Source organism: Capsicum annuum, chromosome 6 (assembly GCF_002878395.1).
Source record: "Capsicum annuum cultivar UCD-10X-F1 chromosome 6, UCD10Xv1.1, whole genome shotgun sequence".
NCBI lineage: Eukaryota > Viridiplantae > Streptophyta > Magnoliopsida > Solanales > Solanaceae > Capsicum > Capsicum annuum.
This window is the reverse complement of record NC_061116.1, coordinates 156,279,817-156,299,762: the sequence shown is the minus strand read 5'-3', so window position 1 is coordinate 156,299,762 and position 19,946 is coordinate 156,279,817. Positions and strand designations below refer to the sequence as shown.

Sequence of the window (19,946 nt, the reverse complement as noted above, 5' to 3'; positions counted from 1 at the left end):
CCACTAGATTAACTATTTTTCATGGTTCCCATTTGATTTCATGGGCTTCTCGAAAGCAAAAAGTTGTATCCCGATCGAGCAAAGAGGCAGAATATCATGCATTAGCTGCTGCTACCTCTGAGATGACATGGATCGAACTTTTCCTTCGAGAGATTGGATGCTTTACCACCTTCCTTCCTATTCTTTGGTGTGATAATCTTAGTGTCACCTACTTAACTACTAATTCTATTTTCCATTCCCGAACGAAGCATATGGAAATAGATTTGCATTTTATCCGTGACAGGGTCCGTGCGAAGACCTTATCAGACATGTGAGTTCTCATGATCAATTGGCCGATGCTCTTACCAAGCCTCTGTCAAAGGTCCGATATCTAGAATTGAAGCACAAGTTGACAATTATTCCACTCCCTGTCCAACTTGAGGGTGGATGTAAGGATAATGTAACGTAGGTGTTTGAGTGAATGTTTATTTATATATAATTGTTTATTACAAGGACTTTACTTGAATAAGTCGTGCAGTTGTTTTTAAGTTAGGAGTCTTTAGCAGTAATGACTTTGGAGTCTTATTCGCCAAGACACCCATGTATATATATATATATATATATATATATATATATTGATGTAACAAGGTAATGAAATGTAAGGCTGAATACATATATTTTAAAGGTAATAGATGAAAACCACTCGTACAAATTCTTACACAAGTGTGGCTGCATCCTTATTGCAATAGCCAATGGCTTTGCCAAGCCAAGTTGGGAACATGTCCTGTTCAAAGTTCAAGTCAACATAGCACAAACAAAATGGAAGGCTAAAGAAACAAATGACCCAATCTTCAAACAAGAAAGTTGCAGACACATCACACAAGTAATCCCATAATGTTACTCCATTAAAACCCCAAAAAGAAGATGCCACTTTCTTCCATTACGCTCTGGATGCAAGTGGAAGGTCAGAGGCAGAATCAGAATTTAAAGCCTATGATTTTGGATTGTAATCTGTTTAATTTATTAAACTCTAACTAATGATCTATACATATTAAATGAACTTTTAACACAACAACAACATTCCTACTGTAAAATGAACTTTCAAACAAATATAATATTTAAACCAAAGTTATTGGGTTCGGTCAAACACATAGCCAACACTCTCCCTCCACCCCTGGTGAAGGCCTACCTTTCATGCAATATTAAGATATACACAACAAACCATTTCCCAAAGCAACTGTGTACGAAAACATGTCTGCTATTAAAATATACACAACAAACCATTTTGCACAGCAACTGCGTACTAAAACATGTCGGCTTTTCACATCTCTTCTTTTGCTTTTTTGGATTTTCTTTTTCTTTTCATGCTTTCGCAGCACAATGAGCTTTTCTACTTCTCGGTAGAGGATGAGTAACGTCAAGATATACACAAGAAGCCATTTCCCACAAGGATTGTGTTTAAAATGACTTATAAGCTGCTATAGCGCAATTGACTATCTAGCTCCCACTAAATGTCCCTGGATTTTCTATATCCGGATGATAATCTTGATGACCTATTTGGGATGATGTTTCTGTTTGATTCAGCTGGGAATTCTGCTGCTGTTGATCTAACAAGGTTTGTCTCCGCCTTTTCCATCTAAAGAACTCAATAAGTATGGAACATCCACACATTGCAACCCCCAAACCAGCAAATGTTGAGAGAAGAATTGAAAGAACAGCTTGTACATGAACCTGAAAATGTACAGTAACATTATAGAGGTCCAACCAGAGGCGGCTGCAGCCTTAGTTACAGATCACGTTCACCTAGTATCTTTAACACGAGACACAAATGTATACGTGAAAAATTACTTAAGTTTCAATAAGTATTAAATTACGAACTCACGATATTGATAACAACTTAAAGGTTGAACACATCCAACTTAATTTTGGATCCACCTCTGGATCCAATGTAGTGTCCCTAATTCATTCAGATCTTCACATTTAGGAATCAGAATTACTTACCAAGGAGTAGAACACATGAGCAAAGAATACCACGAGGATGAACTGAATGGATGCATAAACCCAGACAAACCTTCTCATCACTACCAAAATATAAAAAAATTAAAGATTTTGTTAGAATACAAAAGGAAACACATATGAGTATAAGATACCAGCATTTGTTATGAAATAACCAAGCGAAGATCATATTCTGCTACTTTGATTTTTTTTTTTTATTGGGATGAAGAATTTTGCTATTCTCAGTTGAGGTCTCAAATATTTCTTTCAACTATATCCAAGTCTTAGTCCAAAGTTTACGTTATTCCTTCTATGGCTATTTTTTTTTCCTTATAAGGTAAGAGTTTATTAAGGCAAAAGACATAGACAGACACTCAAACTTGGCCCCAACTGTGGTTTGACACTTGAACTTACCAAGTGATCATCTAGACACAACTTAAAACACATGTGTCTCATGGACACTCAGATTTGTCCTATTCTGTATCAAAGAGAACCTAAGGGGGTACTTATTAGTACTTATACTTCCTTTGAAGCTATATATCTACAACACTCAATTGATAAAAGTTTTTAAAATGTTCCAACTGAGAAGAAGATGACATACCCATGGTTGAAGATGCCAAAGACGAAAGCAAACCTAGTACACAAGAAAGGGGAACTGATATAGCTATTGCACCTGTGCCCATTGTTCCAACCTGCAGACAGGACAATAGTAATTCAATACGAGATGGGTCACGGGCTGTTTCTTTAATAAAGACTTTCTTTAATTACCAGAAGCTGCTCAAGAAAGCAAAAGTAGGCAAGCATGCTGACGATGACAAGAATGGGTAGTTCCTGTGATACCCTGTGCATATAATGCAGCAAAAATTTCAGAAGCTGAATCAGTTGAGTAATTTTTAACAAGTATCTTTGTTTAAATGGTCTTAGCTCTTGAAATTATTGTAGGAGAGAAAAACAGAGCTTGACTAAGAAAAGAAAGAGCAGAAGGCTAGGTTAAGTTTCATTGTTTATTGAAATAATCACTTCCACATTTATCCATTGATATCATAATTGAAAATGCTCAATAAAAGGAGTAAAATAAGCTATCATTATCACTAACAATTATAGCTTAAAGATCAACAACTGTAATAAAATCAGATTCTGCAAGATTGAAGCCTTATTTACCTAAACTTAATGCTACTTTAAAGCTGTATTTAGAATTAAAGTAGTAAGTGCAACTAATCTCTAGCTTTTGAAGCACTAGTCTTAACACTCCTCCTTGATTTAAGAGCAGTAACATCAGTCTTTCTATGAGAAACTCGAATCTTGCTCTAGGTCTACTTAGTTAAAATACCGGCATTCTGAAAATCAGTTCTGCAGTGCACCATGTCTATGTCTCCATTCTTATGCACCTCCCTCAAGAAATAAAGCTTGATCTTGAAATGTTGTCTTTCCATAAGAAACAGGATTATTTGCAATAGAAATTGCAGCTTCATTACCCACAAGGATCTCAGTACTCTTCTTTTGTTCCATGTACAAATCTGTCGGCAGCTTCCTAATCCAAAGGACTTGATTCACAGCTAAACAGCTACAATGTATTCTGCTTCAGCTGTAGATTGAGCCACAATATCTTGCTGCTTTGAACACCAAGAGAATATTCCAGAACCAAAACTAAAACAGTAACCTGAGGTGCTTCTCATATCATCTGAGCAACCAACCCATTCACTATCAGAAAATCCACGAAGCTGAAAATTTGATCTCTTTGAACATTATGCCAAAATTAATAGTACCTTTGACATATTTAATCACACGTTTAGCTGCTTGAAAATGAACTTCGCTAGCACAATGCATATATCTTGAAAGTAAACTCACACCATAAACAGTATCCGTCCTTGTTGCAGTCAAGTACATTAGGCAACCTATCAGACTCGTGTAAAGTTCTTCATCAACCTTTCCGGCTCCATCTTATTTGCAAAACTTCTCCTTTTGATTCATAGGAGTTGCAGTAGACTTGCAATCTTCCATTTTGAACTTTTTGAGAATTTCTTTGGCATATTTCTGCTGTGGCATATGAAAATCTCATTTCTTTTATGTTGAACTTCCATTCCACGGAAATAGAACATTTCACCAAGGTCTATCATCTCAAAAACTTCATCATTTTAGTCTTGAACAGATTGATCAAGTCCAAATTGTTATCTGTAACTAGCAAATCATCTACATACAACGAGACAATGGTTAAATCAGATCTTCTTTTTTAATATAGAGTGTACACTTGCTGAGGCTTTTCTGAAAGCCTACGCTAAGAGGATGAACATCAATTCTGCTATACCAAGCTCTAGGAGCTTGTTTCAAGCCATACAATGCCTTCTTTAGTCGGTAAACTTTGTCTTCTTTGCCTTTGATAGAAAAACATTCAGATTGTTCTACAAAGATTTCTTCTTCTAGCCATTTAGAAAAGCTGATTTCACATCAAGCTGGTGGATCTTCCATTCTTGTTGAGCTACTAACACCAACAACATTCTTATCATATCCAAATGGGCGACAGGAGAAAAACGTTTTGAAAAATCTACTCCAAACATTTGTCCGTACCCTTTTGCAACCGGCCTGGCCTTGTACTTGGTTATAGAACCATCAGGAGTGATCTTAGCTCTATAAACCCACTTGACTCCAATAGCCTTCTTGTATGATGATTTGTCAACCAGCTCCCATGTGTTGTTCTTTTCTATCATTTTGAACTCCTCCTGAATTGCATACCTCCATTCCTCATCTTTCGCAGCCTCTATAAATCCTACAGGTTCTAGAACTGCAACATTACACCCTTGATAGATGTCAGAAAATGTTCTTGTGCCTCTAACAGGTACATCATCAACATCATCATCTAGAATTTCTAGATTCTTTTTCCTTTCATCATCTTGCCAGCTCCAGGTGTCATTCTCTACAAACGTGACGTCCCTGCTAACAATCAGTTTGTCATTTTGAGATTGATAGATCCTGTAAGCTTTTGATAGACTACTGTATCCTACAAAGATTCTAGGTTCAGCCTTTTTATCCAGTTTATCTCTTTTCACCTGAGGTACATAAGAAAAAACAAAGACAACCAAATATTTTTAGATTTGTTAGCGAAAGTTTGTAACCAAACCAAGCCTCAAATGGTGCCTTTTTTGCAAAGCCTTAGTTGGCAATCTGTTTAGCAGAAATACTGCGGTATTGGCAGCTTCAACCCAAAATTTCTTTGGCAGCCCTTTCTCATGGAGCAAACACCTGGACATCTCCATTAGCGTCCTATTTTTACTTTCCACTACGTTTTGTTGAAGAGTGTAGGGTGTCGTTAGCTGATGCTTGATTCCTTTTTCATCACAAAAGTTGTTGAACTTTTCTAAAGTATACTCGGTTCCATTATCTGTTCTTATTACCTGAATTCTGCAACCACTCTGATTTCCCACAAAAGCCTTAAATTTCCAGAATACATTAGCGATCTCAGATTTAAAATTCAAAAAATAAATCCAACAATATCTGAAACAATCATCAATAAAGGCAATATAGTACTTAATACCCTTTAAAGATAGTGTTTTCTGAGGTCAGCCTACATCCGCGTGAATAAATTGCAAGTTATTCTCTTCCCTCCGTGATGAATTCTGAAAAGGAAGCCTTGTTTTCTTCCCGGACAAGCTTCACAAGCAGACAGATTTTTTTCAAAGCTCGGGGGACCTTCTGCTAGTTGATTTTCTTTCATGAAGAGTATGGCATCATGATGATAATGTCCAAGTCTTATGTGCCATAACTCTAAATCATTTTCCAATCGGACAACTGTTGCTTGCTCCTTGTCCAATATATTCAAGGAAAAACTCCTTCCTCTTATCTTTACCTTGAACATCTCCTTATTATCAGAATCCTTGATGACACGTGATTTTTCTTCCAACAACACTTTGAAACCTTTTCAAGTAGCTGCCCAACACTTCAGAGGTTTTGATCAAGATTAGAAACAAAGAAAACATCAGTTATAAGTTTTAAACCTATAGGACTTTGAATTGCAACTGTTCCTTTGCCTTTGGCATCAAGATATTCTCCACTTTCAATTTTGACTTTGAAAATAACAGATCTATCTAGCTCTTTAAAGAGCTCTTGATCACTAGTCATATGACTTGTACATCCGCTATCAATCAACCAATTTTCAGAAGTGTTTTTGCTAACAAAACAAGTTGCTACAAACAATTGCTCTTCTGGATATTGATTTACAGCAACCTTGATTTCTTCTTGTTGCGTTTGTTACTTGCATACCTTCTCCACATGCACTAGTTGACCATATTTGTTGCACTTGACATCTGGTCTCCACCAACATTTATGTTGAGAGTGGTTTGTTGCAATGAGAGCAGGGTGGATTACTTACTCCCTGATTGTTGTAATTATTGCCTTGCCTTTGCTTCTGGTTCTTTTTCTTTCCCTTGTATGACTCGTTCTGTGATTTAGCTTGAAAAGCACCTTCAACAGAACTCTCTTTCCTCATTATTCTCCTTTGCTCCAATGCTTGCAAAGCTTTAACAAGTTCTGCCAAGGTAATGCTTCAGAGATCTTTAGAATTCTTTAAAGAAGAGATTGTGGCTTTATATTTCTTAGAAAGTATGACAAGAATTTTTTGAACAATTCTTTCATCAGTAAAATCCTTACCAAATAATCTCACCTTGTTGGCTAAGTCGAGTAGTTGATCTGCATACTCTTTTATAGTTTCTGATTCTTCCGTTATCTTCATTTCAAATTCCTGAATCAGATTCATCACTTGCATATTCTGCACTCTTTCATTTCCTTAGTATTCCTTTTCAAGATTCTCCCAAATTTCTGTAGCAGAAAGGAGATATTGCAAAGAAAAGGCATGCTTTATCTTTCCTTGTCTTTCTCTTCTTGTGATGTTTCATCTAATTCACTGTTGGATTAGCTCCAAGAGGAGTTACTTTATAGTCCTCTTCTACTGCTTCCCAGAGATCCAGTGCTTCAAGATGAACTGTCATTCTAATTGCCCAAGCTTGATAATTCTCACCATTGAAGACAGGTGGAGTTAGAAAGCTTGTTTCAGAATTCATTTTCTATAAACTATTTAAGATAACAGTCTAAAAAATGGTTATATAGGAAGAGTTTGTGTTTTTGATTCACTCTCTTCTCACTGGCCCCTCAAGATGGCAATGCTCTTGATACCAATCTATAGGAGAGAAAAACATAGTCTGACTAAGAAAAGAAAGAGCAAAAGGCTAGGTTAAGTTTCATTGTTTATTGAAATAATCACTGCCACATTTATACATGATATCATAACTAAAAATGCTCAATTAAAGGAGTAAAATAAGCTATCATTATCTCTAACAATTATAGAGTAAAGATCAGCAACTGTAATAAAATCAGATTTTGCAAGATTGCATCCTTATTTAGCTAAACTTAATCCTACTTTAAAGTTGTATTTTGAATTATAGCAGCAAGTGCAACTAATCTTCAACTTTTGAGGCACTAGTCTTAGCAATTATTAAATACTAATCTTCCATATTTTCAGATTTAACTAGTTCCATTCCAAAGACAAAAGTGGGATGAGTGGAGAGGAGCCAGAAAATGTAACAAACTAGTCTTCCTTGATGGGGCTGAACAACAAAAAGTAATAATAAAAAGCATGATTCTGTTAGTTCAACATTTCCATGTTGTTTCATGTTGTGAATCATTAGTAGATGTCACTTCTTGTAAATCATCATTAAAATAGAGTGTGGTGACGAAATAATATTCATTCTTATTTCGTTGATACTTGATAATTACTTTTTTTTAAATCATGAATCTACTATCAGAAAAATGTGTAATCTCAGCACTCGCCCACAGTGGTAAAATAAGCTGGAGCACCTAATAATGCGCCTTCTAAACCAAGAACTACAGATGAACAGACCCCAGCTGGATGCATTTCTAGCACCCTTGGATATGTAGTTAGATCTAACAGGAAACTAGAAGAGACGTGACATCACAAAACATTCCAAATACCAGGAGTAAATAAAAATGAAATAGACAGAAAAACCATTTGAAAGGGGAACAAGGCTGCTTGCCATTTTGAGATGCTCTGTTTATCTCATAAAGAAAAGAACAAATACACTCACCTGTATCCATTTATTTCCAAGTGTTGGATACTATTGGATACCACATTTGCGCTTTGAAGGCGACGAAGCGTGACAGGCAGGTTTCGAACTTCTTGCTTGCACACGTCACATGTTCTGTTACCTTTTACGCGGAACCATTTGAAAGCACATTCTTGGTGAGCCAAAGCAAGTTCACCTTTGCAGCTGCATTCCATCTTGAGTGTTTCCCCACCTTCAAACAATTCAATCAGACAAATTCGACAAATAGCTTCCTCTTCAGGTATATCTTCACCATTTTGCTCATCGTCTTCTGAGAAATAACACATTGATTAGATAGCAATGGAAGCATGAATGTACAGAAGTCCACGTGGCTCATACACTCACCATATGGTAACTTCAAAGCCTCATCACATCTTTCTATCAGAAAGTGTCAAAGAATAGTGACCTTCTGGAGCATGTGATTGCTTATAAATTGTAAAGATAAGGCATTTGGGCCAAAGTCAACCCCAAAATCTAGCTCATGAGGGGAGGATTGCCCAAGTCCATATAAGAAAACTACCAGTTCCTTCCCGAATCCATGTGGGACGCTAACCTACTCTAACATAAATCAAATAATTACTTGGATCACATAAACAATTCTTTACCAGATACTTTGGCTGGAGGTGCATCTGGAACTGTGGAATTCCCATCCTTCCCTTGAGGGGTTGAAGGAATGACTCGAAAGAAAGATTCAACTCTCCTAGTGCTTCGTTCTTTGTTAATGACCGGTAGAGAAAGTGATCGAGAAATGCACAGTTGTGTTTCTTTTGGCTACAGTAAAAACAGATCACTTTTCAAATGATTAAACAAAATTGTTGAGTGCAAAACAATTACTTTAGGCCTTCAACATGTAAAAACTCTTCCCTGGTCTCCACATATACCTCACGTTGATGATGTTTAGAATGAAACTGTATCTAGATGGGATCCCCTAAACATTTTAATAAATAAAGGAAACAACAGCAGCATCTCCTAGAAAGTCAGCATATATGCAAGTATGATAAGAAACACTCTTCAGATAAACTCAGGTGTAGAACCAGGATGGGCATGAAATGCTCCTTCCACTGAATATAAACAGTTATATCAGTCCTCCTATAGTTCTTTTATCAGATTGCAGGAAATTTTTTACTGCCTCACCATCATTAGAGCCTAGTGTGCGATGGCGCTTGAAGAGCTAGAAAGAGCTTGTCTATCAAGAGTAGATAGGTGTGTGAACCTTGTTAAAGTTCTGAAATTTGTTAAGTGTCTGGCCTCAGGGAGAGATTTTTTATATGAAGCTCCATAAAGTACATTTTTCAATTAAAAAAAAAAAAGAAAAAAGCTATAACATTTCAATAAAGGTCATCAAATGAAACAAGAAACTTGGTGTTTCTCCATCAGTCTTTACTCGTATTCATTCTATGACCAACTTCCAAAATTAGATCACAAAAGTTATCCATAACTCAAGATGTATGAAAAAAGACCAATTTTGTACAGAGCACTTACACCAAATGTCAGCGCTCTGCTGATACTCCCATTAGCAAACTCTGGATTTGAATGATCAATTGGTGTAACGGGTAAAGATGACGTCCTTTTCACTCGTGGAGTGAATAATTTAGTGAATGACCATGAACTTGATATGGATACCTTCTCTTGTGGAACCATGACTGAAGTATCTGAATCGGGTAAGGTTGCCTTTTCTGTATCTGAATTCATGTTACTCAACTTGAAGCTTAGTCTTGGCAAAAGATTCTTGATGGATGATCTGCCTCTGAACGAGGAGGGACTAGGAAAGGCGTTTGGTCTTGAATTAGAAGGACTAGGTGTCAAAACGAAATTCACCCTTTTTGGTGTAGGCGTTGGTGTTGAAAGCATTTTAACTTGCACCGACTCTTGATTAGAGGCATCCGATGATTTAGAAGGTATCTCCACAAATAGATTTTGTCTTCTCCATTGCTTAGCATGTGTACTTTCTTCAGTAATCCCTGAGGAACTTTCACCCTAAAAAGGAAGAACAAGTTGTAACTCATTCTATGAAACCTGAACCACTGCTCATCACGACTTCGACAACATCTCAAGGTAACAATTAAAAAATCATAACAATCCAAACAACCTTAAAGACGCGCCAAGCTGGGCGGAAATATAACAGAAAGATGTCTTCAAATATAAAGACAACTAATTTCTTAAAAGATTGCGAATGATGCAAGAATCTATATTCTTGGGGAGTTAACAACAGTTAATTCTGAAGAGAACAAGCACCCATTGATCAATTCTGAAAGAAACAGCTAGTTGGCGTTGTATTTCTTTTTAGATGGAATATGACAGAAAACAGATATTAGTTTGAAGTAGCATCTCATTTGGGTGTCACTGTTTATCTTAAAATCAAGGAGCGAGATCTCTAGCAAGAAGCAGAGGTAGATTAAAAAAATATTAAAAAAAAATTGGTTGCACCGAAATGTAGGCATATCTTTAATTTCCTTATAAACATCTATAATCAGACACTGAGGCAGTTGGTGTATGTACACTGCTACTTTTATGCTAAATTTGTCTTGGTACATGAATGGATTTACATTGCACAAGAGAAATCTATAAAGCTAACAGAACTTGACCGAAAAAAGCAGCTACGGATTAATGTGAGATAAATCACCCTAGCATTATGTCAACTTGAGACAGAAAGAAAAACTCCAGAACTCGAAGACACAAAATGCTTTCCAATAGAAATGTGAGAGGTTTAGCTTCTATCAAGACTTTGGGAGAGGAGTTTTTTCCACATTTTTGTTGTATTTTACAGAAGGTTCCAAACATCAGTCCAAGATTATGTTGCTCGGATTCTTCAAAAATGTCGACCGGCCAGTCAGATCCTCCAAAAATAGTGCATCTTATAAGGACCCGACACGGGTGCAACAACATTTTTTGATAGTCTGACCAACATGGTCCAAGAGATTAAGAGTAATATCTAGCAATTTCTTATTTGATAAATAAACAGTAAGGATCTAACTACTTGGATTTTATATAGGACACAAGAACAGAATAACAACAGCCTCTAAGTCTATACATTAAGTCAATGTAAGCCATTTTTTTACTGTATCAGTCACTTAAAAGTACTCCATTCCAATTTATATGACATACTTTCCATTTAGTAACAATTTAATTTTAAAATGTCAATTTCAACCTTAAAGGTCGTTTGGTAGGGTGTATAAGAATAGTACAAAAAATGATGTATTAGTAATGCATTAGTAACGGTAGTATTAGTTATGCTAAAATTATTTCTTATGCATGTATGATTTGGTGTGTTGAAATAACTTGCATTGCATATTTTTTTAAATAAAAATATTTACAAAAATACCCTCCACAAAGATAATAAAAATGACGTGGAAAAAGTTTTGAGGGGCTATTATGTCTTTACACATGTTAATGCATTAAAGTCCTTTGCATTGCTAATGCTTAGGTTTCTCATGTATTAGTAATGCATATTGCATAGCATAATACACAACAGAATGTATAACTAATGTTTGCATTAGTTATATTTAGGTAGAAAAAGTGTACCAAACAAGGTATTAATAATACACAAAGCTAATGCATGTATTATTTTTTCTAATGCATCCTACCAAACGACCCCTTAATGAGATGAATTATAGCCTCACAAACACCTATGACTTATTTTAAACCACAAATTTCAAAATTCTTTCCATATTTATTAAACCTCGTGCCCAGTCAAACTACATCATATAAATTGGGTGGAGGGAGTAGTAATTAATCACACATAACCTGAAAAATAAAGAAAATAACCGTCCATAGAAGCTTAACCCTTTGTTTGGATGGTGGTTTCCATGGTATGGTTATTAAGATAACCAACAACAACAAACCCAGTATATTCCCACATCGTGGGGTCTGGGAAAGGTAGAGAGTACGCAGTCCATATCACTACCTCTAAAGAAGTAGAGAGGCTGTTTCCGATAGACTTCCGGCTCAAGACAAAGGACAATATATATATATATATATATAAAATGCATGGAACATGATAAAATAACATAGGTATAACATGACATCCACCAAAAAATTAAACACTGCCAAAAAAGGACACCAAAGCCCTCTTACCTACTGCCTACGACTCAACCACACACCTTAGCCCTCTATCCTAATGATTTTCCTCCATACCTTCCTATCCTGAGTCATGTCCTCAGTCAGTTGTAACTGCTCCATGTCACGTTTAATCACTTCCCTCCAGTATTCCTTCCTATCCTGGGTCATGTCCTCAATCAGCTTGTAACTGCTCCATGTCACGTTTAATCACTTCCCTCCAGTATTTCTTCGGTCTACCCCTACCCCGCTTGAAACCGTCCAAGGCCAACCTCTTACACCTACGAATCGGGGTATCCATGCCTCTCCTCATCACATGGCCAAACCATCTCAACCTAACTTCCCGCAATTTATCCTCCACCGACACCACTCCCACCTTCTCCCGAATACTCTCATTTCTAACCCTGTCATCCCTTGTAAAACCATACATCCAACACAACATCCTCATTTCCGCCACCTTCAACTTTTGGATATGAGAATTCTTAACCGGCCAACACTCCGCTCCATATAACATAACCGGCCGGACTGCAACTCTATAGAATCTGCCTTTCAATTTGGGGCACCTTCTTATCGCATAAAATTCCCGAAGCGAGCCTCCATTTCATCCAACCTGCCCCAATACGGTGAGAGACATCCTCATCTATCTCTCCATTCCCCTGAATCGTAGACCCAAGATACTTAAAACTATCCCTTTTGCAAACCGCCTGGGAATCCAACTTCACTACCACCTCCTCCTCTTGACTCGAGTCACTAAACTTGCACTCCAAGTACTCCATCTTAGTCCTATTCAACCGAAAACCTTAAGACTCCAGGGTTTGTCGCCAAACCTCTAGCTTATCATTAACACCTTGTCGCAACTCATCAATCAAAAATACATCATCCACAAAAAGCACACCAAGGCACCTCGCCTTGTATGCTCCTCGTCAACACATCCATCACCACGGCAAAAAGAAACGGACTAAGAGTCTATCCCTAATGCAACCCAGTCAAGACCGGGAAATGCTCGAAATCTCCTCCCACTGTCCTTACCCGAGTCTTCGCCCCCTTATACATGTCCTTAATCGTTGTGATGTACGCCACAGAGACCCCTCTCGCCTCCGAGCATCTACACAGAACCTCCCTAGGAACCTTATCATACGCCTTTTCCAAGTCAATAAACACCAAGTAAAGATCCCTCTTCCTCTCTATATACTGCTCTACCGGTCTTCGCACTAGGTGAATTGCCTCAGTCGTGGAGTGACCAGGCATAAAACCAAATTGATTCTCCGAAATAGACAAAATCTTCCTTAACCTCCGTTCCACTATCCTTTCCCAAATTTTCATAGTGTGACTCAACAACTTAATACCCTGATAATTGTTGCACCTTTGGATGTCACCCTTGTTCTTATATAAAGGGATTATCATGCTCCATCTCCACGCCTCAGGCATCTTAGCGGACTTGAAAATGATGTTAAACTAGTTGGTCAGCCACCTCAACCCTGCCCCGCAAGAAAATTTCCAAAAATCTACCGGAATGTCGTCGGGCCCCATTGCCCTGCCCCTTTGCATCTTGCAAATAGCCTCGCTAACCTCCTCTACATAACGCCGACAAAAGCCAAAATCGCGACACTCCCCGGAGTGCTCCAACTCCCCCAACACAACACCTTTGTCCCCCCATCATTCAGGAGCCTATGAAAATACGACTGCCATCTTTTCTTAATGAGGGCGTCTTCCACCAAAACTATTCCATCCTCTCCCTTAATGCACTTCACTTGGTCCAGATCCCGACCCTCCTGCTCCTTAACCTTGGCAAGCCTAAACAACCTCTTTTCCTCGTCTTTCTCCTCTAACCCCTTGTACAGACTTACAAATTTTGTCTTAGCAGTCGTAACAACAAACTTAGCCTCCTTCTTAGCTAACTTGTACTCCTCCCTGCTCACCCGCTTTTCCTCTTCTTCCTTACTCTCAACCAACTTAACATACGCCGCCTTCTTCGTCTCCACCTTTTTCTTAACTTTTCCATTCCACCACCAGTCCCCCCGATGCCGGCCAAACCATCCCTTTGAAACACCCAAAACCTCTCTAGCAGTATCCTGGATGCAACCCGCGGCCCTATACCACATACTATCCACGTCCCCCTACACTCCCACACCCCCATCCCTTCCAACTTCGCCCCTATCTCCAAAGCATTGGCCGGAGTCAGGCCACCCCACCTAACTCTATGCTGACCCTCCCCACCCCTCCTCTTCTTACCCCTCTTAATAACCCAATCCATCACCAGAAGTCTATGTTGTGTCACAAGATTCTCATTCGAGAAGACCTTACAATCCTTACACAAAACTCTGTCCTCCTTCCTAAGCAACAAAAGGTCAATTTGGGTCTTAGCTAGCCTACTACGAAAAGTAACCAGGTGATCCTCCTTCTTCGAAAAGCTGGAATTCACCACCACCTACTCAAAGGCCCTTGCAAAATCCAAAAGAGAAGCTCCCTCATCATTCCTAGCACATCCTCATACCCTAATGGCACTGACCCGATATGCCCATTAAAGTCCCCTCCTATGAAAATCTTCTCTGAGCTAGGTACGCCTCGAACCACCTCGTCCAAAACCTCCCAAAATCTCCTCTTTTTCTCCTCGTCTAGGCCCACCTGTGGCGCGTAAGCACTACAGATGCACAATGAAAACCCCCAATGACCAACTTAATAGTCATCACCCTATCACTAACCCCGTTAACTTCTACTACCTGCCCCCTAAGCTCTTCGTCCACTAATATAACCATGTTTGTTTTTGTTATTTCTTAACATGTACGGTATGATATGGTTTGATTTGGTGGTTTGGTAACCATGAAAACCCTCACTTTATGTACATACAGATTTGATGGTATCCTATTGTTTCCTTATTTATTTTCAATTATACCCTTACTTAATATTATACAATTTTATTTTACCCTCTACCCGTATTATTTAACTCCACCCTACCTGACCCCCACCCCATCAACCCCCATCCGCTCCAAAGAAAAGTTATTTTATTTTTTAAATTTGTTTTTTAGAAAATTTTAAAAAGAAATTCTTATCCCCACCCCAATTTTTTTTTAATTTATTTTTCAAAACTTTTTTCTTACCCCATCCTCAAGCCCCCCTCCCTCACGAAAAAAGTTGAAATTTTTTTAGTTTTTTTTTTTAAAAAAGTTTCAAAACTTTTTTCTTACCCCACTCCAGTTACCCCCTCCCCCCCGCCCCACATACACAAAAAAAAATCTATTTAAAAAAATCAAAACTTTTTTCTTACCCTATCCATTTTATCATATTCATTCTCATTGTTTCTATTAAATATATATATATAAATGCTTTTATAAACCTTAACCTACTTGTGTAACAAACACACCCGTAACAAAGGCAAAAAAATGCATTCAAACTTTGTACTTATCGTTGGTGGTTACGCCACAAAACACCAAACAAAAATAAATTTGCTGCTACAAGGAAAATGACATTGATTACATTTATTTTGAACTACTCCTTTATTGATTTTATTAAAATTGAATGAATTTAACAACTTAATATATTTACAAGACATAATTTGTGACAAATTAGCACAACAAAAATTATCTTAAATTATTTTACTAACAATTATTAATAAATCTAACATTTATAATAATTAATGACATTTTACTAAACTTACAAGCTAGGATAGAGCATCATACCGTCAAAAAACAAACAGTAAAATTGTTATTGAACAATAATAAATGATACAGTTCATCCAAACATTGTATTGTACAATATTATATAGTATAATACCATACCATATAGTACCGTACATTATGAAACCACAGAAAACCACCATCCAAATGAAGTATTAATGGCACTGGTTCCGTAAAAATTTCATTACAATGTCGATGGATATAAGTTAAATCTATCTTGCAATTGGGAAAACAAGTCTTTACTTTCCCAGTAAAATACAGAGTTGTACAAAGGAACAAATCCAGAAAAATGAGTTGAAACCCTCCCAAGTCTTTAATTAAAAAAAAGGGGACAAATGGGTCCCATAATATTATTAAGTTAAGAAAATAAAGTCGCTTAAACAGTTGTTCGATAAATGCATTAGTTGTCTCAACAACTATCAAAGTTGTCGAACAAATTTGAACAGTTGAACAACTTTGTTGTTCAACATCTGTGCAAAGTTGTTGGAGCGAAAATGTTTAAAAAAAAATTGAAAAACTTTTTGTCCATTTTACCTAATTTTTAAAACTTGAACACCTAACTGGGGAACTTGTTTGTCCCTTTTAATTCAAGGTACTAAAAAAGTATCACTATAACTTTAGCAGCTCTTAGCTAGCAATCACCATCTCTGTAAACACAGAAATTATAAGAAACAAGAACAACACAAGTTCCCTTCTCATTTTCACATCCTTATACTCAAGGTGATTCAAAAATTTATACGAATCCAAAAAGAAAAAATGTTTTTTACCCTATTAATTAGCAAAGTATAATTTCCTGACATGGGAATTTAATTGAACCCAATTTGGACCAAAACCAAAAACAAAAACAAGAAAGACACAAATGAAAACAGAAAGCATCAAATTTTGGTGTTTCACCTGAGAAATTTGAATGGCAACTCTTTCACAAGCATTACTTCTCACATATTCATCATACACCTCAGCCATGGATTTATTGTTCTCTTCAAAGCTCATAATTTAAGAGGAAAAAGACCACTTCTTGGTGTCTTTTAGTATTTTTTATCGAGAAATGAAAAACAGTACAGTTGATGAGAACAAGATGGTACTCGTTCTCCACTTCATAATAAATAAATTATTGAATTTTAATATAAAAAAAATATTAAATAAATAAATTTAACATAATTTTCTATTTTTATTCTTAAAAAAACTGATTTTATAATACCATTTCAAAAATTAATTAATTATTAAATAGGATAAATTTGAAAAAATAAATTTAATAATTCAATTATTTTGAAATACCCAATAATTTACTTAATCTGAAACGGAGGGAGTACTTGTTAATAGAATTATGAAGTAAGAGGTGAGTGGACGAAGGCAAAAGAAAAAGTTAGGATGCTTTTATTAATACTTCCTCCGTCTTATTTTATCGTTTCAAATTTTTTAATTTAATAAGATAATTTTTTTCATTATATTATTAGTATAATTGATTACTTCTCATTATTAATTATTTATTAATATTAAAATTAATAATAAGACATAATTAAAAGAAATAAAATAATAAAGTTATATTATTAATTATTATTTTTTTAATAACTATATCTTTCTAATTAGAAATCGACAAAATGAGACAGAGGGAATAATATAAAATGTTAGCTAGTTGGTGCTTGCAATAAATATGGGCAACGGAAAAGTCAAGAATTAGAGACTCACATGACTGGCCTTCTACATGTGTGAATGCCTTGCCAGACACGGGTCTCATCCATTCCCAAAGTACACTCTCACTTCACTCATCACTATCACTAACATGTTCTGATGTTCACACATGATTCATCTAATTTGGGCTAGTCATGCAACTTATAGATTAAGTCACCTCGTCAATATATTACTTTACTTTACTCTCGTATATAAGTGGCTTAAAACAGGACATGTACTGTGAGCTTCCACTTATTTATAATTTTTTTATTTCTTTTATTTTAATTGAGCTTCCACTTATTTATAATTTTTTTATTTCTTTTATTTTAATTTATTTATTGTTATATATAAGTGGCTTAAAGTAGACGGGACACCATTGTTATGTCAACTTCCACTTATTTATAATATTTTATTTTTTTATTTTAATTTATTTATCTTACTATTTTTAACATATTATCATAAATTATAATAATTAATCACTTAAAATATTTGAAAGATATATAGAAAATTTAATTGACTTTATAAATTCTATAAGTGTTGCATAAATTGAAACTGAGGAAGTAACATATATTATTTAAAAATGACGTAAAAATATCATAAATCACAAAAATTGACAGAATAAAATATTTAATGACATATAAAAAATTTGATTGATTTGTCAAATACTATCACACTCACATAAATTGAAACGAGGGAATCACATATTGTTTGTCTTACTTTTGTTTACTATATTATGTATTTAGTAATTGCATACAAATTATTATATATTACAATAATTAATCACTTAAAATATTTGAAAGATATATAAAAAAATTAATCGACTTTCAAAATTCTATTAGTGTCGGGTAAATTAAAATTGAGGAAGTAACATAAAGATTATCATAGATCACAAAAATTAATAACTTAAAATATTTAATGACATATAAAAAATTTGATTGATTCGTCAAATATTATCACACTCACTTAAATCAAGATAGAAAGAGTAAAAAAATTGATTGACTCTCTAAATTTCATCAGTGTGCACATAAATTGAAATAGAAAGAGTAGAAGATATTATCTGAAAATTATGTAAAAGGATTATAAATTACAATATAATTAATCACTTTAAATATTTAAAAACAATACAACAATCTAAAAATTATATTAAAAAGTTTATTTACTCTCAAAATCTTATTCGTGCCGCATAAATTAAAACAATAAGAGTAACACATATCATCAAAAAAAATTATAAAATATGATACATCACAATAATTAACTACTTAAAATATTTCAAAATCATTCAAAAAGTTTAATTGACTCTCAAAAATTTATTAGTATCACCTAAATTAAAATGAAAAACATAGTATATATCGGGTTTGTGCCTACACAGACTCGTGCGATAAATCACTTGAAAGCAGATGACCGTTGTCCTACCACTTGCCGACCAAGCCACTTTTTATATATTATTATTTTTCTGCATTTTAATTTGTTTGTCCTGTTTTTTATCTGTTATGTATTTAAAAATTACATAAAAGTTACTATAAATTATATTAATTATCGGTTTAAGATATTTGAAGGACATGAAAAAGTTTGTTGGCTCTTGAAATTCTATCAACCATATAATTTAGGACAGAGAAAATAATATATATTATTTAAAAATAACGTAAAAAATGCTATAAACCATAATAATTAACAACTTGAAATATTATGGACATATAAAAGATTTGAGTGATTCTCCATATACTATCACAATCACATAAATTGAGATATGAGTAACACATATTATTTAAAAATAGCAGAAAGTACTATAATCACAACAATTAACAAATCAAAATATGTAAGAAAAAAAAGAAGTTATACATAAGAAATTCGATTGACTCTTTAGGTTCCATCAGTGTCACATAAATTGAAATAGAAAGAGCATATATTATCTGAAAATTGTGTAAAAATATTATAATTTATAATAATTAACAACTTAAACTATTTAGAGACCATACAAACATCTAAAAAATATATAGAAAATTTGGTTGACTCTTTAAGCTATATCAGTAGTACGTAAATTCAAACAACGAAAATAACATGTATTACCTAAAAATTATATAAAAAATATTGTACATCATTAAAAACTAAAATTATTTAAAAATAGTATAAAAATTGATTAATTCTCCAAAATTTAACTATATCATACAAACTGAAACCAAAAAGTAGCATACGTTGGGCCCGTCCATGCACGGGCTCTTGTGTCTAGTTCCTTTCACTATAACTCATGTGTATTACCTTTTTAAGCAACAACAACAACAACAACAACATGCCCAGAATATTCTCATAAAGTAGAGTCTGGGAAGGTGTTATGATTATCCAGGTTATTTTCTCGATTTTTGTCCCTTTTTGATATTTCGTGCTATCCAATAGTTGTTATAGGTTATTTAGAACTTGCGGAACTATCGATTCAGTTTTCGGACAGTTTGTTTGGGTTTTAGATTCA

At 35.1% G+C, this 19,946-nt stretch overlaps 1 protein-coding gene across 2 annotated transcripts; it reads right to left on the bottom strand.

Annotated features, from left to right (window-relative positions):
- Positions 1 to 1,059: 1,059 nt before the first annotated feature.
- LOC107873119 lies at positions 1,060 to 17,166 on the bottom strand. Of its 2 annotated transcripts, none has more exons than XM_016719847.2 (8): positions 16,709 to 17,166; positions 9,567 to 10,061; positions 8,690 to 8,855; positions 8,067 to 8,352; positions 2,743 to 2,815; positions 2,576 to 2,666; positions 1,981 to 2,060; positions 1,060 to 1,710 (listed from the first exon to the last, which is right to left on the bottom strand). In XM_016719847.2, exons 1-8 carry the CDS (start codon positions 16,802 to 16,804, stop codon positions 1,477 to 1,479), a joined length of 1,521 nt encoding a protein of 506 aa, XP_016575333.1. In that variant the 5' UTR covers positions 16,805 to 17,166; the 3' UTR covers positions 1,060 to 1,476. The 2 variants fall into 2 exon arrangements, with proteins under 2 accessions (XP_016575333.1, XP_016575332.1); XM_016719846.2 differs by having other exon boundaries at positions 8,067 to 8,355; positions 16,709 to 17,094.
- Positions 17,167 to 19,946: the final 2,780 nt, after the last annotated feature.

Coding starts and splice junctions, on each gene's coding strand:
- LOC107873119 (XM_016719846.2), bottom strand. CDS start 16,804: ATGAGCTTTGAAGAGAACAATAAATCCATGGCTGAGGTGTATGATGAA. Junction 8,356..8,689: donor ACCTCCAGCCAAAGTATCTG/GTAAAGAATTGT, acceptor GTTATTTCTCAG/AAGACGATGAGCAAAATGGT. Junction 2,061..2,575: donor TTTGGCATCTTCAACCATGG/GTATGTCATCTT, acceptor ATATTTTGGTAG/TGATGAGAAGGTTTGTCTGG.